The sequence below is a fragment of the Embiotoca jacksoni genome, unplaced genomic scaffold (assembly GCF_022577435.1).
Source record: "Embiotoca jacksoni isolate LCO1_2020_lvr unplaced genomic scaffold, fEmbJac1.0.p SCAF_11, whole genome shotgun sequence".
In the NCBI taxonomy this organism is placed as follows: domain Eukaryota; kingdom Metazoa; phylum Chordata; class Actinopteri; family Embiotocidae; genus Embiotoca; species Embiotoca jacksoni.
The window spans coordinates 6431222-6458505 of record NW_027185241.1 but is presented as its reverse complement, the minus strand read 5'-3'; the positions used below and the strand labels follow the sequence as shown (position 1 = coordinate 6458505).

The following is a 27284-nucleotide window of genomic DNA, read 5'->3' as shown; positions in this document are numbered from 1 at the left end:
GTGAAACAACAAACTTAGCCGCATCGCCCTGGTTATACTATATACTCTATACTCTATACTCTATACAATATACTATATACTCTGTACTCTATACTCTATACCAGACCTGGGCATTGTGTGGCCCGCGGGCCACATGTGGCCCTTTGGTTGATTCTGACTGGCCCGTGTGAGGTTGATTGGAAATTACAAAATAAACATATTTTCTAATTTTACCTCTTGCGTGGACTAAAGCTGCAGTGCTTTTATTTTGAAGTGTTTTATTCACGTACTGACGCAAAACGTAAATCAAATACGTGCGCATGATTGAATCAAGTGTACGAGCAGTCACAACTCACGAGACGACTTTAGCCCTCAAAAATGTCCACTCATGCTAAAAAAAAAAAAGAAAAAAAAAGAAAGGTAGACGCCTGCAGGGTTTTCAACAACAACAAAAATGGACTGCTAATTATTTATTTACTGAAGTCGGAGGTAAAGCCGTGTGTTTAAGGATTACAATCTTGAGTCGGCATTACGAGACGAAGCACGCGGAGAAATACAAAAAACTTGACTGACGCTGAAAAGACGGCGGCATCGGAAGCTTTGCTGGCTGAGCTACAAAAGCAGCAAGGCTTTATTTCTTCTTCTTTTTTTTTTTTACCAAGCTTCACACAGCCAGGGATGACCAACCAAGACCAGCTTTGTGATATCCCACAAAATCGCTAAAAACAGTAAAGCCAATTCTCGGAGGGGGAGTTTGTCAAAGAGTGCTTGGTGGACTCTGCAGCACTAATATGCCCTGAAATAAAACAAAAGAAGCATTTGAGCAAGTCCCGCTATCCAAACAAGAAGGATCGAGGACAAGAAGGACCGAGGACAAGAAGGACCGAGGACATGGCGGCGAATCTGGAGCTTCAGCTGCAACGTGAAGTGGTACGTTTTGACTTTTTTTTCCTCCTTGGCTTTGGACGAGAGCTGCGATGTCCGTGACACAGCCCGGTTACCCGTATTCGTCCGTGGGATAAAGGACTTCAAGGTTAACGGAGGAAGCTGGGCAGCACTGCGGTCAATGAAAGGGACAACGACAGGGAGCAACCTTTTCACGGAGGTAGTTGCACGCATGGACACGCCGGGTCTGAAATGGGACAGACTGGTAGGTGTCACAACGGACGGATGTCCCAAGTCTGACCGGGAAAAATGTCGGACTTTTGAAACGTATGCAAGATAAAGTGACTGAAATCGATCCAGATCAGAAATCGGTATTTTTTTACTAATATAATGAGTCACAAATGGTAAAAAAAAAAAAAAAAAAAAAAACACTCACATTTTGTTTGTTTTGGTGTTTTATTGAATAAATGACTTTTTTTTTTTTTGTAAGGCAACCTTCGCTTTTTCATTGCTTAATCATAACATGCAGTACTCTTACCAGTCTTACCAGCTTGTCAAAACAATGCTATATACTGCTTTTATAAAGAAATCTAATTAATATTATGCAGAATTGAGTTCAGCCTTTTGGCCTGGCCCTCCACAATATTTTCTGTTTCTCATGTGGCCCCATGGAAAAAAAAATAATTGCCCACCCCTGCTATATATCATGTTGTCCGAAATGTGGAAAAAAAAAAAAGGTCACTTTTTGATTTTTTTTTTTTTTAGTTTTGTATTGTTGTTGACCTTTGGTTTGGTATTAGTATGACTGCACGTACAAACGAACCTGTGTGGTTCACCCTTAGAGGGACTTAGGAGGTCTCGCCCTCTGTGAACCACGTGGCTTACCCTTAGAGGGATTTGCTCCCTGTGAACCATGTGGCTTATTAACGCACAAGTAAACCATGTACCATGTGTGTTACCTCGGCGGGGGTCAACCCCGTGTTTTCATGAGGTCGTTTCCAGCTCGGAGTCGGCGTCGTAGACCGCTGGATTATCTTCGGCGCCGGAGGATGAACCGCGGCAGTAGAAACGAGTTTCACGGAGTTCACTCAGAGCTTTCCAGTGACTCGTCTGGTTAACTCAACAGGTAAAAGATTCGACTTCACCAAAGGTTGCTATTAATGGTTCAGATTCCACCTTGGCCTGTTGATGGTGATTCAACTTTTAGTGAAGTTGAAACGTTTGGAGAAATTGAAAAAGTTTTGCATCCATAACACATTACATTACAATATTGTTGGCGCAGTGGTTAGCACTGTTACCTCTCAACCAGAAGGTTAGGAGTTTGATTTCTCTCTCTCTCTCTCTCTCTCTCTCTCTCTCTCTCTCTCTCCCCCCCCCATGTCATGCCTTGAAATAAAGTCATAATATAGCAAAAAGTGACCCAAGTGTTTTTGTTTGTACGTCTAGGTGTGAAACACATGTCCACCGAATTCTGTGCATCACTTAAAAAAAAAAAAAAAAAAAATCTTAAAATCTTTAGGTGAATTACAGTAACTTTATCTGTTTGCCTGTCATTAAAGGACAACTTACACATTTTGTGAAATGAGTTTCTTCCACCACCGTACACCCAGCAATTTCATTGGTTACAACTTTTTCACCCCAAGAAATAATCCAACGCATAAACTCTCACAAAATGATGGCAAAACTAAGGTAGTTGGAAACCCTTGGGAATGGTATTATATTAAGAAGCTAGCTCCCCCCTCAAAATACATTTTAATAAGATCTATAGATATTGTTTTCCAGACTTTGCCCAAAAGGCAAATTCATATAACCCCTTTCACAAAGAAAATGAACATATTCTTAGTGTTAAGAAAACCAAGAAGCATCGTGACGGTTGTATGTTACGAAAGAGCTTCCTCCGACATTCTTTGCACAGTGCTGATTTTACATTTACACACAGAATTCATAAAATGAATGACTGAATAAAGATAATATTCTGCTCCTAGTAGCTGCTGCTAAAACAAATTGTCACGTACCACCACTTGGTGCCGCTCTGTTTCAACTAATTTGAAACAGCCGCACCAAGACTGACTGAGCAGCAACCTCGTGGTGTGCAGCTCCTCAAACTTAGTGGGGTTTCCTTTTGATTGCAAAGATCATCCAAAGCCAGTTTGTGCTGTCAGTGCAACAAACTCATGATGATCAGATGATGTTTTATATAATGCTGATTTCTTCCTCTCACATTTGTTAGAATTCTGCCGAATGTTTTTTTTTTTTTCTCTGTCTCCTGCAAATCAGCTTTCCCTGTTGAGACTCATCATGTGGCGATGGATTTCTGCCAACAGTAGGACAGAGAGCGCAATGGGTTTAGAGAGTAAACTCGTAAGTGGCCGACACATCTTTACATGAAAAGAACATCATTTGCTTTGATTTATGAGTCCAGCGGGAGAAAAGGTGATCACTACTGGAAAAAATGACCTCGCTCTCTCTCATTTTCCTCGCAGTTACTGCGCAATTGACATTGGTCTTCATCACTGTCCTTGCCATTATTGCCTTCCTCTTTCTCCATCTGCTACCTTTTTCCTCCTTACAGTTCTAATATCCCATTTCATCACAACCACAAGGAATCTAAAGAAGCTTGTAAAGAAGCATTTCATAGTATATTCCCATGATAACAAAAGTATGAAGAAACACCACGCCAAGAGACACACACTGTTTTTATTTTGCAATGACACACATTAAGCATTTCTGGCAAGTGGTGATTACTGTAACTCGACTGGCAGCATAGTCATGCTGACTGGCAGCCACATACAAAGTCAGGTCCATTAGCTCACACGCAACCAAGCCTCACTGTACACAACCACAGATTCCTGCAGTGAGATGGAACCAGTGTGAGAGCCAGTACACACACATGCACGTACGCATACACGCACACACACACACACACGCACAAACTGTTTCACACCAGTAGGAGCTATGCAGGAGCTCATTAACGTCAGGCATAAAATCAAACTTTGCAGAGTGCTGTAACAACGCCACTTAAATCAATGCAGAGTAGTTCACTTTAACTGCTGCACTTTAGAGTGAATATTGAATACCGGTGGAAAACTTACTTTATTCTCTGTGTTACCGCCAAGGACTTTGCCATTGATTAGCCAAGAGTTGTTTTAATATTTTGAGATTTTGGGAAGGGAAGATTAATTAGATTTAAGTATTGTACGTAAATTCTCCGATGCATATTTGATTTTTGCTCCTGATATGTTTTATTAAGATGCAATCATATATTTTGTGGGTTGAAAACTGAGAAATACAACATTAAGAAATGTTCTAAGCTGTATGTGAGCTACATATGTATGTGGTTGGTCCGCAGCGGGGACTGGGTCGTTCTTCTTTCCAGGCAAATGCACATCTGGATGAGGAGAAAATGGAATGTCCGCTGGGCGTACTACATCAGTTGGCGTGTCCGTGGGATATTTTGTCTGTTGGACGATCAGTAAATCAACGTCAGACATGGAGCACGGCTGTGTAGATGGATAGACGGAGGGCAGAAGGAGCCCATATCACCAGTGTGTTACATTTTATCTGCGCAGTACAGTAGCTGTGATTTGTAGATGCTTTAGACGGTAGTGACATTGTAGTGTTAGTAGGAAAAGCCTGTTTTTGTGTCTGTCACCAGGTGCTCCTGAAGCGTCACTCTCGTTGGGTTTGGCAGGAGCTGCGCCAGCAATTTTACACCTGAGGTTGATGATTTTCTGTCAGTGTTCATGGCCTGTGATCTGTTACCATGAAGAATGCACCGGATTACTTTTCTTCTTGAGAAAACACTCTGGGTTTTTTTTGCTCTCTGACACATGCACCAAATTTTGAGAAGCAGCTTTGGGGATTTGTTTCATGTACACACATGTTTTGTGTGTGTGTGTGTGTGTGTGTGTGTGTGTGTGTGTGTGTGCGTGTGCGTGTGCGTGTGTGTGTGTGTGTGTGTGTGTGCAGCCGCCAGCGGGTTTTAACTAGGTGTGTTCCCTCCACCCGTTTCCCAAATCGCAGTGCTCTGCAACCAATCAAATGTCACCACAGCTCACCTTAAGCAGCATTACATGGCTGTGTCCATCCATGACATACTGGTCTCTTTGGCGTGGTGGCTGTTTGGAGCCGGTCAAAAGAGGTAAAGAGAGGGAGGGAGAGAGGAAAAAGGAAAGAGAAGGTGATAAGATTAACCTCATGTCCAGGATTTTTAAGTCTATATATTAAGGTCTCTAATTGTCACTGATTTAACTGCAGTTATTATTTTTTAAGATGCCTTAATCTTCCACCTCCTTCGATCTTCTCCCTGCTTCCCTCGAAGCTCTCAGAGATCACTTGACATTTTATGACATTCATGACTGAATACACTCATCTGTGTTTTCTGTGTGAACAATATGGTGATCTATTACAAACCCATGTGGTCACACCTGGAGCTGATTTACTGCCCGTGAACAAGGATAGCCTGCCATTAATGAAGGGAAAATATATTCAGTAAAATCAGTGCTGAGTCTTTTTTTTTTGGTAACTAAAATGTGACTGACTGCTCACCCTCTCTCTTAAATTGCACACACACTCGACCTCTCTCTTCAAACACTATCTTCCATCATCTCAGCGTCTCTCAGTCTATCCAGAGGTCATCGTTCAGAGTCTGTAATCATATTTGTTATTACATTCTTTATCTGTACAAAGACTTCATTTAGTCCACCTTCAGTATACTGTAGGACCATTGTCCTACAGAGGAGGAGGAAGTGCATGCCAGATCAGTGATATAAGTTCAGAGACTCTGAGTTGACAGTCAATTTGTAGATGTCTGAGCAAACTGCATGAAAAAACTTTTGGTCCCTGTGTTTAGGTGAATGAATCATTTTTATATATATATATAAAATTAGAGTAGGAAGTTAAAAGGGCTCCTCCTTTGGTCTCTGACTCAACATCTCCATGTCTCTCGGTTGCACTCCTCTTTTCCCCAAATGGAAGGATTCTCTGCCCAGGATATTTTGAAGGCTGCTGGTTTGAGTGTCTTGTCAGCTGGCCGAGGTGCCAACCATAAACTCTTGATTTCCAGACTTCTTCCCATGGCCTTTTCCTGCATGCCTTCCTCACTCTCTCATGTCTTTCCTGTGGCTTTTTAACTGTCAAACTCAAAATGCGTTGAAAAAAAAAAAGAAGAAGTGAATTTAAGATCATATTTTTGTATGTTAATGTGTGGATGTGTACAAAGTTGTGAGTATTCAAGTAGACCAGTACGGTTGCTTGTTTCCACTGTAAACTGTAAGAGAAGCAGAGTGTGTGTGGTATGCCGTCATGTGCACTGTTCTTGACTAGTGTTTTACAATTATCATTTAATGGCACACACCTGCCACATGCATGTCCTTACGATGAACGTGTGTTCTGTGCAATAACAGACTATCATTATGGGAATGGGCCTCTTTTTACCCATTCCTGCTCTCCGGCTCAGCCTCCTGCAGGGCATTTTTCCATGAGGCCGCCTGCTGTACTTCTTTACTATCCAACCCAGAATGCACTTGACCCTTTTGCCGATAATTGCTTCAACCAGATCACAAATCATCTGTCTTGACTTTTGTGACATGCACTCAACTATGCAGACGCACACTCTACTCTTCCCTGCACATAAGTCACCTATCCAACTGCACTCTGAGTCATTCATGGCCCCGGGGCACCTAAACTAACCTGCTCTCCCACAAATGTCAACAGCAGCAACGTTTGGTTTCTAGTCAAATTTCAGTCCTATGGTTACCAAGATGGTGTCAGATTTCCACTTAACTCTGATGGATGAAGTGCACTGGTTATTCACCATGCAGATGTTTTGTATTTGGTAGGAATGCATGTGTGTGTGTGTTTAGCTTCTCTCTATAGTATATTACTTTTGATTTTGTCCAGAGAATGTTTGAGTGAAGTACGTTTGCCCCAACGTTGCCAAACTATTCAGATATCTTCTGTTCCTTGTTTACTATTTCTGCACACCCAACAACCTGCAGAAGTAACGATGCAGTCTGTACATCAACAGCGGAGACAGTGTGCTCAGTTGTTTTTTTCAGACGTTCTTGTGGTGTTACGTCTTGAAGAAGTTTTCACAGGTTTTCGGGCACCAGGTTGTTTGTCTGTTCACCTTTTGGTTAAGCCACAACCGTGTTTTATGAGCTGCATGTACAGTGTGAGTGTTTGATGGTATGTGTGAACAGTTCTCAGAATGTGTGTTTTTAGTTTGGTGTGTGTGTGTGTGTGTGTGTGTGTGTGTGTGTGTGTGTACGTGTGTGTACATGTGTGTTTTTTACGGGGTTCCAGTGCAGGCTGGGCGTTTTGAAGGGGGCCAGACAGCTGCCTTTTACTGCCCCAGGGGGTAATAAACAGAGAGGGAGGGGTAGTTATTTACCTCTTTTATTAGGGCAAGAGGCAGTGACTTTATTGGGGTCACACTGTAACTACACACAGCTGCAGGGCAAGAAGAGAAATAAAGAAGAGATAGTTCTGGAGAAACGTTTTATCATCACCAAATTCCACTCTCAGGAATCCTTCCATGTCTAGTTCTTACTTGTTGTGTAACTGTGTGTGTGTGTGTGTGTGTGTGTGTGTGTGTGTGTGTGTGTGTGTGTGTGTGTGTGTGTGTGTCATCCAGCCCCTTCTCCATTTCCAGGACCCTTAACAGCCCGCTTGTTGTTAAGCACATCTGCTGTCAATCAGCGGTACCCTGTAATCCAACTGGCATTTCCTGCCATTGGAGACACGGCCACTGACCTGCACTCTGACCTTTGATTATTGGTTAAGAGGTACACTGTCCGACCCCAAAAGATCAAAACGATGGCCTCTATTTGTCCTCTAACCCTCCATAACAATAGTTTAGGATGTTTTTAATGGAAAAGGCTGACATTTTAGGTTGAAGGTTTACTTGTCTTCTTTCCAAGAACAGAAGATCAATACCACGTGTGTGTGTGTGTGTGTGTGTGTGTGTGTGTGTGTGTGTGTGTGTGTGTGTGTGTGTGTGTGTGCGTGCGTGCGTGCGTGCGTGCGTGCGTGTGGGCAATTATCTTAGCTTTGCATAAAGACTGGAACAGGAGAAGACCACTAGCCTGACTCTTTGCAAAGGCAACAAATCCACCTCTTGAGCTCATTAATTAACCCGGTGAGTCTTGTGTTTGATCTCAACAAAACCTGACATGCACAAAGCAGGAGGGAGCGATAACCTTTGTTCCAAGTTACATCGCCTGATTAACATCAGCACCTGAGTTACATGTGTTTTTGTGACTGCTCGGAGCAGTCAGTGGGAGCCAAATCCAGCGAGCAGGAATGAGCGATGACTGTGTTGTTGCAGGCTAGAAACCTGCGGGCACATTATCATGTTTTCACGCCGCAGTTCAAGTCATTTGCACCAACTGTTTGTCCAAAACATCACAGTAGAACTCGGTGTTGACAGTCTGACCCTGGAGGGTGAATTCACGGAGCGCAACCCCGTGACTGTCAAAGAAAATCCATCTGGCTGTTTTTTTTTTTTTCTTTGGTCCTGGATAGTGATGTTCTGCCCCTCTTGAAATGTGAATCCCACTCAGAACACCACAGCCGGATCATTGCTTCATTGCCGTAGGCTTTCTGAAGCATTTCAAGCCGATTTCCCAACTTTGACACAGAATTTGATTTGCGCCCTCTGCTCTTGTTCATGGTGTCATTGCAAATGCACATGTACCAGTGGTCACAAAAACATGGATAACTCAGGTGCTGATCAAGCAGCGGAACCTGGAATACTTTCTCACAAAGATTATAGCTTACTGCTGCTATGTGTGCGTCAGTGCTGCTCTCCATTCACACAAAACAGGAGCAGTTTTGGAACTTTTTGATCCCCCTTCGTAGTCCAGCACGTCATCACCCAGGTAAAACTGTGCGTTGTAATTCTTGACTTAAGTTTTTTCATGGATTAAACGGTTAAGATAAAACACATGAATTAATGAGCTTTACATGTCCTGGTTGGCCCATTTTTTTTTTTAGATTGTGTCAGGCAGTTGTTTCCAGTCTTTAGAATAAGCTAACTGCATGCTGGTCCTCAATGCAGATTTACCTCACATATGTGAGGGCGATACCAATCTTTGATTTCAATTTTGAATTCAATTTCAATATCAAACCATCAATTGACAGTAAAGTAAATACTTTGCTCAAAGATGACCTATTGCTTGAAATCAAGCAGCCAGAAGACCTGAAAACACATATGTAACCACTTGGCAAATAAAATATAAATAAAAGAGAGCAGTTTAAAACTGGCACTCCTGCAGCAGCCAGGTGAAAATTCCAGCATGAGCAGATCCACATTAAATGGGCGATTCGCAGCCTTGAAACAGAGTGAGACAGGAATAACGAGGTCATGTGGCATAGAGATGATAGACAGTGAGAGAAGGAAGGGAGGGATGTGAAGATAGAAAAGAGAGTGAGCGAGCGAGACTGAATGGGAGGGGACAGACAAGTTATTCTAGTTGCAGACAGCTGACAGAAAGCCCAAAATAAGATGGAGCCATCTAATATGCACACATTCTACAGCTACACTCACAAACCATAAAACACATGAACTGTTAAAGACTTTTATGTCCATAATGGTTTTCAGCACAGGAGAGCCAAGAGACAACGTCAAGCTGAGTTAATATTGTGGTTTATTGTTTTCCCATAGAAAGTGTTGTTTCCTATGATCACGTTTCGTATAAAAGAGACACAATGTAAAAACCAACCCTAGTGTAGTAATAAATATAAAATGTCATCATGAGACGGAAAAGGTTAAAGTTTTTGGGGCGGGGCTACAGAAACAGAGAGGACAGAGGGACATGTCAAAACTGACCTAAAACTGGAAGAGCTCGTAGATTGGTTTACACATCTACAAATATAGTCTCACACCTCGTCTGCTGCCACACACTCATGCACACAGACGCACTAACAATGCCAAATACATGAACTGTCACTTAGCAAGTCAAACATACGATGCAGCATTCATTTTCATGTTCAAAACTCCAGCTGGACACGTTTGATGGAGCTGGAAAGACAGATGGATAAAACAGGAGCTAAGACTATAGTGTATACTGTATGTGACATGCTAGATACAATTACTACACTTATTACACAGTGAAGCTAACAGGGACACTGGAATAAAATGATAAACTTCTATCTCCCAGTACCGGCAAAAGGGGAGCATTGGGTGGGGGGCGAGAAGGACGAAAAGTGACAAGTGTTCTTGTTCATTGTCGTTCGTAGACTCTGGTGCATATCACATCGTCTGCGCTCATGGTCTGAAAAGAAAGAGAGGGTAACGTGGGCGTTTTAATAGAAATACTTGCACGCAATGTGGTAAAAATACTGACACATTATCCACAGTTGAATGTGTATGCATAATAAAAGTATTTAACAAAACAGTCATTAATGTTGATCCCCTCTAAACCTCCAAATGGAGTTTTTTTTTTTTAAACGTCTGCAGCAGCTAAGATCAACATCACCTCACTGTGCCAAACTGTTTTGAACAAACACTTTTTATGGAAAATTGTTGACGTAAATATTCTCTGCTCAGCAAAACACTTATCCAACACACTTATACAACCACTGGCTTCTAAAAAGCAGCTGTGGGTTTGGTGCTTAAGAGCACGTCAGGAGTCTTAAATGTGAATTTACCACCAACCGTCAAGCAAGCAGCTCCCCATAAATGCTTTTTCTATATACAGTTTGCTCAATTTACTCCAGAGAAGACGATGTTAAACAGGTTTACTGGTGGAGCAGAGTCGAATAAGTGTTTGAAAGTTTGTTTTAATGAACCTGAAGTACAAGCTGGGTGGGGTTTCCTATTAAAAACAGTTCTGTTTCTGTTGTCATTAACAGAACAGCGTGTTAGTATCTGTCAGCAGCAGAACAAAAGACTGCAAACACGTGTTTAAAAAATAATATTTAATCTGTTCAGCAACCCTTTATCAGCCTTCACCATAAATATGAGATAATTGTTTGTTTTGTCCTGTTCTGTTTGATTTTTGATCAGATGCCGTTTACACTCTCACTTTCATGACTTCAGGCTGATGCTTGTAATCTCGACAGAGGCTCGTTCATCCTCTGCCAGGAGAATAATTAGACATGGTACTTGAAACAAAATTATATAATTGTTCAATTTAAAGACAACACAGACTATAGCTTGCAAATTACAGTGCAATTTTGTCTTACAAATGTGGTACCAATAAAATTCTTACTGGAAGCTACCAGTACACAAATATCCGTATCAGTGGTTGGTAATAATAAAAATGAAAAACGCTAAGTTTGCACTTAAGAGTAGCATTCAAATAATAAACTCCAAATGTTTTAAATGTTGTTGGAGATGCAAGATACAATAATATCATAAATGGATAAAAAACAAGAAAAGATGCAAAAAGTGGGGTAAGACAAATAATATTAGATTATGATGTATAATATAGATTTGGTATAATTAACATGAAAAAATACTGAGCTTAAGTGTGGTGTACAGGGTATTTAGCAACTAAAAGAAGAATTAGCTTTTTATGTGGAAGTCCTCTCATTGTTGATGATAAATGTAGTCAATACATTATCTTTATCTATTGAACAAATAAATCTTAACTAGTGGACCACTTACTAGCTTTTTTTTCTCACGGCCTTTATCAGCAGAGAGTTTGCTTTGTTCCTCTCTTAGGTTATGTGATGACAACTCCGTTACCTACAGAAAAACAACTGTCCACTGTGGTATGTGAGATGAGGTTAAAACTAAAGCTCCAGGAAAACATAGGAAGTGGGCCTTGAGCTAAGATTTTATTTTGTTGTTAAACTATTGATTCCAAGGACAATCATGAACTACCCAACGCATACATCTTTTCAGCTTTCGGCTCTTGGAGGAGTCAAATTAGTCAAACTCAGGAGTCCAATTTTAAGTCACGAGTCATTCAAATTAAAGTTAAGGTGGTTTGTAAATGTAGTCCAACTCAGACCAACAACTCTGTGTCCACAACTCTACAGGTAGATATGGATACACATTCTTGATACCCAGTATGTATGACATAATTGCATTGTGATCTGTGGTCTGTAATCTACAGCAGAGCATTGGTTTCTGAATCTAAACTCTGGCCGAGTGGATAGTTGGTTTGTTTTACCAGGATCAGCTTGCCGTCACTGGTGATCTCTCGGGTCCAGGACGTCTTAGGTCCCTCTCCTTTATGCAGAGTCTGCTCACAGCTGATCTTGTTGTCCGTTTCCCAAAGTGGAAAACTCTGAGGGTAGAGAGAGCATGAAGGAGAAAAACCATCAGAAACATTGTGTTATTTAACGGATGTGTTGGTGAATGGATCCATGGATGAATACAATGCCATTCAAAGGCACCTAATTAGCATGTGTCTAATGGAGAGAGAACATAAGAAAGCTGGAGCAGGGTAATCACCGAGAGGTGATAACTTGTCATGCGCTCATCGTTAGTAGAGTGAAGCACTGGCTCATAGCATGTGTTTGCTTTGGAGACGGCCAAACAGAGGCCATCTAAGGGAAAACGGGGAGAATTAGGGAGGGACACAGGACAAGGAAGGGCAAGCGGGGGGAATGAAGGGAAGATGGGAAGTTGAAAGAGATTGTAAAGAGTGTGAAGGAGTGTAATGTAGCAAGATAAGCCTTCAGAGACCAAGGGAGTGGTAGCTATGCTATCAGTCCAAATATGACGAAAAGCCAAATTAAACAGATTGATGTAATCTGGACAGTTTCCTCCCCATACACTCGTTTCTTCTGTGTTTTTGCTTGTGTGTGTGTGTGTGTGTGTGTGTGTGTGTGTGTGTGTGTGTGTGTGTGTGTGAGAGAGCTTGTTTTTGTTTTTATATCCCGATGGGGACTTTTAACCTGAATGTACACCAACGCATGGGGAGATGTGTCACTGTGGGGACAAAATTGGGGTCCCTATGGGTAGAGTCTGCTTTTTGAGGGATAAGACTTGGTTTTAGGGTTAGAGTTTAGTTAAGCTCAGGCATTTAGTTGTGATGGTTAAGGTCAGGGTAAGGAGCAAGTACAACGGGAAAGTGGAACTGCAGTAAATTTAGGCACATAGTCATTTCCATGTGTTGTTTACCGTGCAGGCACGTCCATCCACCGTGCTCTCGTTGAATTCATGCCCCACGGTGAAGGTGATGTGGGTGGTGCGGACTGTGGTTGAGGTTTTAATAGACAGCGTCTCTCCATCCTGCGTAATCTCTACCAGAGGTTTGGAGGCTGCCTTCACTGCAATCTTGCGCAGCATCACATTCACACCTAAAAAACACATTTAAAACAAAAGGTGATCATTTGTGTGTGAGAATTGAATCGTATAAAGGACAACAAGGACAAGTCGACAATGTTCTTGCGCAATGTGTTGTAAATATTTGCTCATTCCATTAAAAAAATGTATACATCAGTGAAAAATGGTCAACTCTATGGGGACAGATCTATTTGTGTCAAAGTGTTGGTTTGTAGAATAGACCTCTGAGAGCTGTAAGGAGCTTGGCAAACTAAACCTGTTTTTAACAAAATTATGTAAAACCACAAGACGTAAGTCCATTTTGTGTGTGTGTGTGTGTGTGTGTGTGTGTGTGTGTGTGTGTGTGTGTGTGTGTGTGTGTGTGTGTGTGTGTGTGTGTGTGTGTGTGTGTGTGTGTGTGCGCGCGCGCGTTGTGGTGTGTCAGCCTGTTCCGTGTTCTCCTGCACACAGCACTCTCAGGGTAAAAGGAGCAGACTTGCATTGCACAGCTCTGTCCAATAATGATGGCAGAGGAAACAATGAGGTCATATGACAAAGCATGTCCGCACATCGGCATTCCCCCCAGATTAAATCATCTTTGCACACATGCAAACACACGCACAGATTTAAACACTCAGACTTTCTGCAATACAATCTGCATTTTTCTCCTCTTTTCAACCTTTAGCAAATACAGAGAGACACAGCAACCGACTCATAATCACACAGCGTGGTTATGAAAGCAAGTTCCATGACAGTTGGGACAAAAGACACAAATGCTTGTGATATATTGATCACCCATATGTCTCTGGGATGCAAAGAGTGATAAGACACCGTCTAGAAGCAGGATGCTAAATCACTTACTATTTTGTAATTGATATTTGTCATGGTTCTGTGTTGGTTAATGATGAATTTTAACAGCCTATATATATCTATAGATATAGATATAGATATAGATATATATATATAGATATAGATATAGATATAGATATAGATATATATAGGGTAAGTGTGACGGTTTTGAGAGAGAAGTGGAGAGGGGAAAAGGTTTGTCAGACACCGAATATCTGAAAAGGGGAAGGAGAGAAACGAATGATACAGTGTGGGAAAAGAGAGGGAACAAAAAGCAGGCTGGTCTGGAAGGAGGGAGGATGGGGTGGAGGAGGGGGGAGGGGGTTGGGGGGAAGGGGAGGGCGTAGGACAGTGGTCTGTGTGTGGTGTGTGAAGATCTCTGTCCAAGTGTGAGGGGAAGCAGGGTGTGTGTGTGTGTGTGTGTGTGTGTGTGTGTGTGTGTGTGTGTGTGTGTGTGTGTGTGTGTGTGTGTGTGTGTGTGTGTTTGTGTTTGTGTGTACGTCGCCCAGTGTGTATCTGCCGTCGAGTTGGGTTTCACACTTCTCACCTCTTGCACATTCCCACCTGTCACCAAGTGTAAATATATACACAGAGAAATGCACATTCATTCAGCATGCATCAGGATGTGCAGCGTCTCTACTGTATGCTCTGCATGGACAGCACACATAGCACCTACAGTATATGCATTGTCATCGTCTAGTGAGTGTGGATGTATAACATGCAAACTGCATTATGTGAAAGGGTGTGAGGACATATTCAGGAAATACTTGCACTTCTTGGCAGCATTCATTTTACATTGTTGAAGTATTGCTATATGTGATATATAATATTATACTTGTTACAGCACTATGTGTGTCTTTACACTGCGGTGTTGTGTCTTTTATTTAAGGATATACATTGATAATTCTTCCACCACTGCATCCAGTAATGTGCTGCTATAGTGCTGAAATAATTGGTCATTGATTAGTTGATTATAAGAATCCTTTAATTAATTTTAAGCAAACAGGTCCAATACTTGCAGGAAAAGGTTTTAAAAAAAATATGAGGATTTCTTAATTTTTTTATCATCGTAATTTACATATAATCGGTTTCAGACATTTATCAACAATCTTGTTTTATGAATTCATCCTTAATATATTTCATTTTCCTCATTTGTCCCTCACAGGATATGTAGTGATTCCTGATATATTTAATGAAATTATCACTGAAAACTTGTGACACACGGGTCAAGTGCTGGCTTGTGGACCATTTGGGAGTCACAGAGATTTTTGAAGCTTCTCAAGTAACCGCCAGTTGTTGAAAGTTTGAAATTGCCTCAACAGACTTTTGCAAACCTGCAACCAAAATGCTTAAATTCACACAGACCTGACGACTGGGAACACGCACAGTCACAGTTAGACAGACGGTCAGGGTCAGGGGTCAAAGAGCAGAGGTCAGAGGAAGCATTTGGGACACAGGGAGATGAGGAGGGAAGAGGGAGGAGCGCAGGAGTGAGGAAAGGAAGAGGGGATGGATGGAGGGAAGAGGGCAGTGGGTGCTGACAGGCTGTGTCCAGCTGCGCTTTGCCCCCAATGAAACCGAGGATCAGGGGCCATTCCTCTCTGTCAGTCATGCTGGTGGACATCATAGGAACAGATGCAGTGGTGTGTGCGTGTGTGTGTGTGTGTGTGTGTGTGTGTGTGTGTGTGTGTGTGTGTGTGTGTGTGTGTGTGTGTGTGTGTGTGTGTGTATTATATTGTCATCTTTCCCTTTATTACAGCCTCATCTCCTCCTCCTCTTCCCTAATTTCTGCCTCAAACACATATTTAAAAAGAGTGATGGAGACAGAATTTGAAATCTATTTGGTGAATCTGCGCTCCCCGCCCTGTGGAAATGTGTCTTTAGTCGGGACAACACTGTCATTTGACAACTATTTCCATAACCTCCATATGCAGCTGATAAACTGTGTGTGTGTGTGTGTGTGTGTGTGTGTGTGTGTGTGTGTGTGTGTGTGTGTGTGTGTGTGTGTGTGTGAGAGAGAGAGAGAGAGAGAGAGCAAGATAAGGGGTGGCGTTGTTTGGTGCACTCAGACCCTTTGTGCTACGTGATGATATGAATTCCAGGTATGCATTGGCAAGTCATGGTAATGGAAATTGGCTACTAACGACAGACGCCTGACTTCGCGCACACACACACACACGGACGCGCGCACACCGTCACGCCTGTCCAGACTCCAAACGCAGACAAAACAGTGTGACTCTCAGCAGCAGGTATTTGTCCTCCTCTCTGACTGTCACTTCGGATTACGATGCGACTGTCCCGCACTGTATTGTGTTTTAACGGTCCTCTTCGAAACACACCCACACATTGTGAGGTTGTGACACAAGACAGATGTGCCGCCGTTTGTCTCTATTGTGTTGGCAGAGGAGGCCAAAAGGGGAGATGAAAGAAAAAAAGGGTGAAACTGCCAGGGGGTCGAGCAATGAGTTTTAGGTTCTGCAGAATAACAAAGACCCCCCACCCATGCTGTAAACAGTGATCCTCGCTGGTGCATGGACGCAGAGGAAGATTTGACGATGTGCTGAGAAAGCTACAGTTAAAGCTGACACATCTGATCTGTGTCACTGAAGAGAAATAAAAGCTTCAGACGAAACCAGTGATGCAAAAAACGATTCAAACTGCCACATTAGGCTGCAGGGATATTTCTTTTTAAATTATAATTCCCGTTACTTACCCAACGTTTTCAAGAGTTCCTCAAAGTTTTCAGAGCTCTTCATCTCCCAAGTGCCGGCGAAATCAGGGATTTTGCGCTCCATGTTTGTCTGCAGGTAGTTTGTGGATTATAGGTGAACTGTCAGGTCCAAGTCTGGCCGGTGCCTCAAAAATGCCCCAAGTCCAACTTCTCAATCTTTGCGAGTGTGGACTGCCGGATGATTTGACTCTGTCTGTCCAGTTAGTTCTGCACTTTTCCCGGGATCAGTGACCGACTGCCAGAGCTCTTATCTCATCTATGTACCCGGGCACGTTATAAGCGGCTGCGTTTCAAATGAATGGCACAGCAAGCAAAGATACTTGTGCAGGGGTGCATACGCCCCTTTCTATACGGACACGCCCCGGGGGCTAACGTCCACAGTGCTTCAACCTGACCACGCCCCTGTCTGGAACATTTACACTTCAGAGCTGCCCACGCAGCCAACATTTGGAGACGCCTCTCTTTCATGCGCGCACCTGGAATCAGCCAAACTCACCGCGCCCCGAGCGCTTTGAAGAAGTCTGATTTGATATAAAATATTTAGGCGGAGGACGTGCTTTTCCCATTGTGATACAGTCATGTGGTTAAATGGATGACTTCGATGCAGTCAACGCTATCATTGCAAAAACAGAGAGGTAGCCAGGCCAGTCTGGTCACAGAATATGTCATCTTGGCAGTGCCGTGAAGGAAGAGCAAGTCAACTGGCAGACTGGATGGTAGAGCGGTTGTGTGTGTGGTTGTGTTTGTGAGGTGAGCGAGAGAGAGACAGAGAGAGAAGCAGAGAGGCCAAGTTCACCCCCAGCCTCCTGTGCACCACGGCACTGTGTCATAAAAATAAAAGCGGCGGTAATGGGATACAGCTTCTGGCTGCGACTGGTGGGCTATCCATTTAATGGGGCCTGCGTCAGAGTAAAAAACAGCCCGAACCCATGAGGGTAGCTCACAGAGCGAGGCAGAGATTAAAATAAGAGGTGGGATCGGCGCAGGTCGGCGGTGTCTCCCCTTAGAGCTTTTCGCTCCCCGCTGCTCGGACGGAAGAAAGGGGAGAGAGGGAGGAAGAGGGGAGGAGACGCGGCAGACAGGCAGGGTCAGGGGCCTGCGGGGTCGGAGGTAGCCCTATAAAGAACACACACACACACACACACACACACTGTATGTATACGTGCACGCACGCGCTGATGATTGATGGCAACTGGACAAAGCCGACGTTAACTATTGACTCTTGATGGATGATCCCATCCGCTACACTGCACTGCGAATTAGCGCGAAGTAACCCGGGCGACTCGGAGGAAGGGGGGGGCATAAGGAGAAGGTCCCCCATAGAACCATGTAGGCTACACGCACACACCCGCTAATGCACCGGCTCAGTGTAAGACTTATAACAAAGACACACTGACTAACAAAGGTGAATAACAGCCTCATTGATATTTGGTAACGTGATATGCGCTTTTACGCACAGAACTGCGTCCAAATCCAGGGGATTGCATTTGGCCGGCAGGTCTGTTTGATGTGAACAAAGCTTGCTCACATTGTTTCCCTCATCAGCGCACGCCCAGACACACACACACACACACACACACACACACAACGCACACGCACACACACACACACACACACACACAAGTCATTGGCCACACACCATGCAACAATCAGAGCATGCCCTTACAAGACAGCCATATCAGAGCTGTAATTTACACTTCAGCCACTGGTGCTTTTCTTTACTGTCATTCACTTCATGCAGCTAACTTGCAGCTTTTTAACTCTTTAATATACACACAAAAAAAAAAAACTTGTGAGGGAATTAGAAAATTGTAATTCATAAATTAGTCCAAAAAAAGAAAAAGTGCGGCATCAGTATGCCTCTCTGCAGCTGTGGTGGTCTGTCGAATGTGGTCTGCTCAGAAAAAAGGAATTGATCATGCCCCCAGTTTAAAAGTGACTGATTCAAACACAAAGGTTACAAAAGCGTGGTGGCTAGCTTTGGGAAAATTCATCCTCAGCCTCGCTGCAGGCTATTAGCATATTACCATGACATGCATCAAAGGCCACTGAATCAACCAGGCAGGGACGCAGTATAGCACAGTGACAACCTCACCCATCTTGTGTGCGTGCTGTTCAAAGGGGGGCTTGATAAAGAGCTCTGAAATGTGTGTGATGCTGCATGTCAGCACGTGGTGACAAAGCACCGCTCCGCATTCAGATCCACTGGACCGTGCTCTGCTCCTCTCAACCTTTCTCTCTCCACTCATTCCTTCCCTCCGTTCCCCCTTTTCCTTTCTGCCTCTGCTTTACCTCATGCAACTTTCTCCCCCTTTCTCCTCCTTTTCTTCCTCCTCCTCCTCCTCCTGTCAAGCTTTTGTTCTTTTGTGCTGCTCTGACACATTCCTTGAGTACGTTGAAGACAGGGAGAAGGGGAAAACAGAAGGGGAGAGGATGGAAAAGAGAAAAAAAGAAATGGGGGTAGGGGAGTTAGTGAGAAAGTTAGAGAGTGGAGTGCCGGTCATTTTTTTTTTTTTTTATCTCGTTGTTGTGAAGAAAAGGATAGGGAGAGTGAGTCAGCAAAGAGAGACGCCGAGATCAAAAGCCAACAAATAGAGACAGAGATGGACACGTTGAGAAACAGTGAAAAAATGATGCCAACAGATATGGAAAGAGAGACTCTGTCTTTGGTGCTGTAAGGAGTATTAGTTTGCTCCTCCGCTGCCAACTTTATTTCACTCATCTTCATTTCCTTATGTTCCATCTATTATCCTGCCATATAGTGTTCGCTTCTTTTGTTCCGTCACCTTCATCTTTCCGTGTTTTTTTTCTCACCGAGATTATTGCTGATAACTGATATCCCCAATCTGCCATCACAGAGACTGAGAGGCAGGCCGTTTCTCGTGCAAATTAACAAAGTCTATTGTGGATTGTTTACAATAATGTTTATCTCTTATCAGCCCGAGTTTGAGACAGAATCACACTTAGCATTACTCAAAAGAATAAGATAAACAAACTGCAATAACAACACAAGAGGAAGAAGAGGTTGACAACTTTTGGGTTTCCCCTTTGGAAATAGTCATACATGCTGAAAGTATTGAATTAGACACTTACTATTGGGGTTATTTAGGAGACAGCAAAGTCAACCATTTGCTGTCTCCAACTTCTGCAGTTTTTTTCTGCAGAATTTGCTGCTTTTCATTTCACGCTGAACAATCATTTTTAGGATTTCACCTCTGAAACACTGAAATTTCTCACTATTTTCAGATATTTTATAGATCAAGGAATGAAACATTATTTTAAAGAAAAATCAGCAGCTTCGTTGGCAATGAAAATAATGACTGGATGTCTGTAATTTAAACAGATGACTACAAATTAATCTTTTAAACAATCTGAGTCCAGTTGTGCCCGTGGCAAAGAGCTGTATTTCCTTCTCTGTTCGTCTGTGGGTTGAAGGAGCCTCAGTTCCATTCAAATCAGACCAAGCCTTGTATCAACACTCTCACCCGGGTGACCCATATCTCCACGCTCACTTCCTCTTATGTTGCTTATTGTTTCCTATTTCCTTTTCTCATTCAAATGACAGATTTGAAACATGTGTGGAGCATCCAGACCGTCTACAGAGTATTTAGTGTTCCAAAGAACCCTGATCTGAACGTGGGATGAAAAACGACTTGCTCCATGCTACGCTTCATGCAACATGTGCAGTATGTTTTTTTTTTATACCAGTGCCCTACTTCAGATGTGGCCCTTATCACTTTTATGTTGCAATCACCATGTTTTTAAAAGCAGCAACATGTCAGCACAAGCTGGAGCTGGTGCGTGTGAATGTCGGCATGATCAGCCCTTAGAAAAGTCACACTTCAGTGGCATTCTCCACTTTATCATCCAGATGACCTCCAGTTAAAAGTCTCACCCCAGTAACCCCAGTAATCCCAGATGTGAACTTGACCCTGGCCTTCCAAATCGCCAACTCCTGGAAGTCATTATTACTGACCTTTACCCTCATAGGAAGCCACTGGGCGAGACGTGCACATGTATGCAGACAAAAGCTCCCTGAATTACTGTATCGTTCTCCTGTGATTTACCTCTGCGTCAGTGTGGGCTTGGGATCTCCCCAAGGGGTCGTCAGAGGAAGCGGTGGTGCTGCCGCATGATTAACTGGACAGGAAAGGAGACCAAACATTTATGTGACGCGGAGTGGTGTCATTTTCTGTAATCTTCGCACTTTTATCATTAAACACTTGACAGCTGAACCTCTTTCGGCCTCTGAAAGTTACATTCTGCAATGCAAAAGACATTTTTCTTTTATGTTAAGGGATCACGAGTCAAAACGTTTGTGAACCACTGCTCTGTGTGACTTTCTAAACAGTTGCACAACAAACAGCCAGGGTGACAGACAACTCACTGTCACCACCATAAGTGTGTGCAGTACTCGGGGATGCTGGCATGCTGACCCAGCAAACCATGTGGGTTTGATTAGAGAAGCGGAGATGGCAGCGTTTAACTACGTATGTGGAAACAGGAGACAGAGATCGTGGGTGAGCAGAGAGGAAGAGATAAGAACTGAAAAAGAGACTTAAAGTCAAAATGTCCCCGAGTATACTTGTAGGGCGACAACCCCCCCTCCTCCGCGTCCCCACCCCCCTCTCCCGATCTCCCCACACCCACCCCACCCCCTCCCGCCCTCCAGGTCTTTGTGGTTCTAATTATCGCGCTCATTTGTTATGAGTCGGTCTGGACAGCGGGAGAACGAGAACCGAGAGTGGCCTGATCAGGAAGGAAAGCAGCTGTATGCGCTTAATCAGAGCAAATAAAAGAAGTTTATTCAAAGTTCTCTTTAAGACCCCTTCAGATTTCCCTCCTGTTTTCTCAGCCTGTCTGTGTCAAAGTTTTAACAACATGAAAACAGCCTTGTAAAAGCCGATTGTGTGTCCTGAATGATGCTGAAGACAAAGGACAACAGGAAGGGATGAATTGAGAAGAAGAAAGGAGAAAAGGGAGGTCAGATATGCAAAGATAGGAAGTGAAGGAGATAGCGGTTGTGTGAAGTACAGTGAGCTGAACTTGATGGGACAAGAGAAAGCTGAGAAGGAAAACAAGAGCCGGTTCCCATACTTCCCCTGCTTTTTCATCGTATTTTATGTCAGTGTGTTTTGTTTTTGTAAAAACCGCGAAAAGTTCAATAAAAGTGCAGCAGTGTTTTTATCGTATCACCCCTCCTTCTTCTTGCATCCTAGTGCTCAGCCCCTCCACCCTCAATCTGCCTCTCACTCTGCACTCATTCTTTTATTCTCCTCTAGCCTTTCCTCTTTGACCCGAGTCAACGATTGTTGTTCGCCTTTGCTTTTTCCTCAGCCGTGATTGTGTGTCAGCAGTCTGCGTGTGCACGTGTTCAAGAGACAGTGTTCTTGTATGTGTGACTTTGTGCATTTGTACGCATTAGACTGTGTGTGCATGTGTGACCCTGTGATGATGTCATGGATTAGGAATTGCTATCGTTGAATATTTGACTGAAGGCCACTGCGAATGTACATGACCAGAGTGTGGGCCTAAAGTCTCCACAACATTTCTTGACAATTTGGTATTAAAGTTATGTTTCATTTAGTTTGATTGGCTTGAATAGCAGCAGGCCTGCATATTGCTCCTTCTGTGCCTCAAGGCAGAAAACAGAAAAATAACATTAACTGGTCCTGTGATTTCTTCACGATCTTATGACTTTGGCCTGTAAGAAACTGAAACTCTAACGAATACGTTAGTGATAGTTGTATTCCTCTGCCTCTGCAACAGAATCATGGGGCAGAAAAAATACAGGCTGAGGGAGAGTTGAAGATCAGGGCTGCACTTCTCTCTAAAGGAAAACAATTTCTTCAGATACTCTATATGTGCAATCGATGCCTTTAGCTTCACTGTGTAAGAAACACAATTTGAACTAACAGCATTTGCATGAAGCTTTAAACATGTGGTCACTTCTTTACAGCGATAGCCACAGTTGTCATATTCTTGTGACAGCAATATCTCAAGAATGCCCGAATGGAATTTCTTCAAATTTGGCACAAATATTCATTTGGACTCATATATGAACTGATTCTCAAAGATGATTGGATTTTGGTGGACAAAGGTCACTGTGACCTCACATCTTTCCCATCCGTCCCAATCATCTCATCTGTCCATCCCATTCTTGAGAACGCCTTGAAGGGATTTCTTCAAATTCGGCACAAACGTTCATTTGGACTCAAGAATGAACTGATTGCGGTCAAAGGTCACTGTTACCTCATGTCCATCTCATTCCGGTGAACACAATGCCATTACTCATGGATGTAAATGCAAGATATTAATTCTAGTTTTTTCTTATGTGTACCTGGATGCAAAGATCCTTCAGCAAAAATAAGAGCATGTTGCCTTCCTCTCACCTCCATTAATATAAATGCACTTAACGTATCGTAGCTTATACATGCAGTAATATACACACTCATATTCCAGTATTGCCCCATAACTCCAATATCAGCATTTGTCTTAAGATTGCCACATTATTTTCCATTATTTCCTCATTATTTCTCTATTTTTGGTCTCATGCTTCCTTTTAATATCCGTTATCTGGAAAAAAGACAAAAGAAAAGTTATTTAACTCTAGCCAAGAAAGTCAAAGCATGTTTTTCAAATCTCTCATCTTCCCATCATCATGTTTTTACCTCTTGATTGAGGAGAAATTGTCAAAACTAATCCTCGAAAAGTAATTCCATGTTTTAGGAGCAAATTAAAAATAATCTAAAAACGGACCAAATAGACCGGCTGTTTAAAAGGTGCTTTGCTGAGGCTTCTGTCTGGTCCTGTGACGTCTGGGGTGAGTAAGAAGAAACTCTCCTGCCATCTAGTGGTCACAAACAGGCGGTGTCTCCCTGCTCAGATCTGGAACCTCGGCTCCACATATGGGATTTGTCTGGGCATGTGCAGCTACGATGACCTACTAATACCAATCAAACGATTGCTGTTAGTCTTTACTTCTGTTTGGTGCCTGCAGGCCTATTCAAATCCCTGTAGGGACAGGTGCAGTCAGAACACTTGCAAGTTTGTCCAGAAAACTGTGTTCGTGTTTGTGTCTTTGTAGGAACTAGTTTTACTGTGAGACCTGAGTGTTGCAATCCATCCAGGCTTTCAGTTATTCTCATGCTTTTTTAGTGTTTAGGGTTTAGTTTTAGATGGTTAGGTCAAGGTTACACACATGTTGAACAGTGTAAATGGTAATTGCTCTGGGATCCCAAACTCCCAAAAGCTCTGCTTCACTATGTGGCAATTAGTTAATTGAAATTCTGTTTTTTTTTTTTTTTTAAATACGACTGCAGTACAGATACCACTGAAAAGTTTAAAACAATAAACTGAAATTATAAAAACCTTAAAGCATTACCAGCCTCATTACTTGATCTTGAGGCTCCATCTTGTTGAAGCCTCAAATACAATCTACTTTTATGGCCCTTTTTTGTATGTATGCAGTATATCACATTGATATAAAATTAAATCAGACCTACATGACAAACCTGACCTCCAAATTTAGACCCTTCTTAAAAAAATACATGTTTTGTAAAAAAAAAAAAAAATCCCAAATAATAGAAAAATGTCTTATTCTTTGTGCTTTTATATTGTTTGACCATAGATTTGTGCATTACTGCCATCTTCTGCATTATAAGCATCTCAGCATCTGGGACAGTGGAGAGCAATTTAAGGATAATTAATAGTGTGTATTAGATGCTCTGCACACAACAACAACAACAACAATAACACCGTTGTCTATTTTCTTGTTTGTTTAAATATTTTTTAAAAATATTAAAAACTTTGCACTATTTTTTAGTTAGTTTTAATTTAATTTAATGATTCTATTTTATCTTATTCTATTTTATTGTATATACTGTGCATTTTTATATTTAATATTTTTTACTGTTATTTTATTGCTTTCCTGTATCTATAAATGCTGCTGTAGCGAAACAATTTCCCCTTGGGGATTAATAAAGTAACTACCTACCTACCTACCTACCTAATGCTTGAATATTCCACATGCCTTTGGGTTTCCACTCGACTCTATAAGCTACTGTTACTTTAATCTTTTTAAGACTATTTAAGGCCAACATTTGGACTACGTGCTCCAAGGCAAAAAGAAAATGCTGAGTACGAAGCAAATTTGAATTTCTCTAATTAGTTTAGAATACATTTTCTTAGTTTCAGCTGCATAAAGTGCTGTCATGGAGTTGAAACTTCCTCTTTACAGTTTAGTTACAGAACTGAACCTTGAAAAACTTTGAATGTTTAATTAAGGATAGACTTCATTTCTTTCATTTTTGGTTTTGAACCAGAAAATCGTATCAGAGCTTTCTGTGTAGCGTAGTCGGGTCTGTTTTTTTTCTTTTCTGCACATTCTGTGGTTTCTCCATCATTAATGATGTGCATATGGAGCATCTGTTTAAATAAGATAAACCCTGAAACAGACTCCTCACATGCTGTTCCTCTATGTTTGGATGAATAACTCATTTGCAAACATGAATCATTGTCTCCTGGCAACATTTATGCTGTGGAAACTTGGACGCGCGTACAAAAAAAGTGGATGGATTTGTTTAAGTTTGCTTTTGGACCTCTCATTTAGCAAAGGCAAATGACGTGTCAAAGATCGAGCCAACATGTAAGACAATCTCCTTGAGCACCAACAATTTTGCCAAGTTTTCTGTTGATGACTTCATAAATGAGCATCTAATATGGATTTCAGCTGTCTAATTAGTTTTATGGTCAGAGTTAGGGAAACATGTTCATTACAGGGATCTGTATCACATTTGGAAAGTATCCAGAGGGGAAATTAGATGTCAAATGAATCCCATTTGTATGAAAATTTTATTCAAGCATTTTTAAAATTCTTATAAAGAAAAATAGCTCGCACAACACACAAATATTGAACCACAACAGGTGCACGGTTGAGGCAAGAATACAAAAAAAAGTGTTTCTTTTTTCAAATTCGCACAAGAGTAAATGATTCAAATTCAGCATGGTTTGTGTTGTCCACAACTATTGAAAGCAAACTCACAGATTGACTGATCCATGCATATAAAAATGAAAAGTTTTGTTACAAAAACACATTTTGAAAAATTTAAATTCTTCAAAAATATATGGCTGAAATGTTGGCAGTGTGGTTGTGATGTAATACTGTTTTAAAACCAAAAACTCCAATGAAATTTCAAGATTGAAAGAGGCGACGACTTCAAAAAGCAAAAGTGTCCACTGAGAAAAACTCCAGTTTCTCAAATAAAAAAGTTAACAGCCATTAATAATGATAGGTACAACAAACAACGACAACCAGAGCCATGTCGGTCTCAAACTGGAAGCATGACTTATGCCTGGGTCCTGGCAGTCTTTGGCGTTGTTACTAGGCTTTAGATTGTCAGGATTTCCCTCAAAATGGACCGGCAAGCAGTCATTTTCCAGTTGCTCACAGGCCAGGATCAGGTGTTTGGTTTCCTTTCGGACGTTTTTGATCCCGCACGTTCCCATTTCACTCCTCACTGTGACAAAAGTGAAAGGCTGCTCACTGATGCACATGTTCTCCTTGTACACCTTACCCCCTCTCTTGGTGCACACGGCCTTCACCCTCTCCACTTCCTGTGGAGGCAGGAAGGACTGTGTGGGTCTGCTGCAGCTCCCGAGATTCTTGATGTACCTCTCCCATTCGTTCTGATCGAGAGAATTTGGAGTTCCAGAGGGAACGTGTCGTTTCAGAAAGTTGTTGAAACCGTTGTTCCACTTGGAGAGCTGGCAGGGAGCGTTGTTTTTAGCGAAGGTTTGATGACCCAGCAGAAGGCAGACGGCAAGATAAAGGAAAGCTCTGAGAGAAGCCATTATCCAGCAGTCCTGTCATGAATCCAAAAATAAAAAGTAAAATAACAAAGTGAACAAACACTTCACTTAACAGCCTTTAATTGCATAGTTCTTTGTTACTTTTAACATTTTACCAAATTTTAGATGACACGTCTTTAAGTAAACAAACAAAGCCACAGCTGTCTGTTTGTCCAGATTTTAAACCTGTAAGCAGGAGAGGATATAGAAAACAGCTGTTTCTCTCGCTGAGAGAACTTCCCTACCTCGAATTGGCAACTGTGGATGCGTCTGTGAGTTACAGAAGTGACCTAAAAGCTCCAGATGTGAGATCTCTCCTTTGTTCTTTAGTCGCGCTTCCGCATTTCACTTCCAGTAACTAGGAGTGGGAGTGGCCATAATCTATGTGCATGATGCAATTTTGTCCACAGAGCTGTGCTTTAGAGCAGCAGTCATGGTGAGAGGAGGAGATCCAGTTATTGCTATAAATACCTGTTAGAGGTCCAGGGAGTTATTTTTGAATGCTCACCGTGTGTGTGTGTGTGTGTGTGTGTGTGTGTGTGTGTGTGTGCGTGTGCGTGTGCGTGTGTGTGTGTGTGTGTGTGTGTATATTGTTTATATATTATTTAGTTTTATACATACAAACTTAAAACATTATCTCCTTCAGAATAAGTTTAACAACCTCATAAAGTCATCACTTAAAGTAGACAAAAGTAGCACAGTGGCCTGCTACCTGAGAAATTTTGCTTTCATAAGTACAATATTACTACAGAAAGCTTCCTCATT

At 42.2% G+C, this 27284-nt stretch overlaps 1 protein-coding gene and 1 long non-coding RNA gene across 2 annotated transcripts; both read right to left on the bottom strand.

Annotated features, from left to right (window-relative positions):
* Positions 1-9498: 9498 nt before the first annotated feature.
* Positions 9499-16961, bottom strand: crabp2a (cellular retinoic acid binding protein 2, a). Its single transcript, XM_069139329.1, has 4 exons — positions 16653-16961; positions 12947-13125; positions 11991-12107; positions 9499-10142 (listed from the first exon to the last, which is right to left on the bottom strand). The coding sequence occupies exons 1-4, from the start codon at positions 16732-16734 to the stop codon at positions 10092-10094; spliced, it is 429 nt and encodes a 142-aa protein (XP_068995430.1). The 5' UTR covers positions 16735-16961; the 3' UTR covers positions 9499-10091.
* Positions 16962-25504: 8543 nt separating this feature from the next.
* LOC138192110 (uncharacterized) lies at positions 25505-27254 on the bottom strand. Its single transcript, XR_011177773.1, has 2 exons — positions 26765-27254; positions 25505-26534 (listed from the first exon to the last, which is right to left on the bottom strand). It is a non-coding gene; the product is annotated as an uncharacterized lncRNA (long non-coding RNA).
* Positions 27255-27284: the final 30 nt, after the last annotated feature.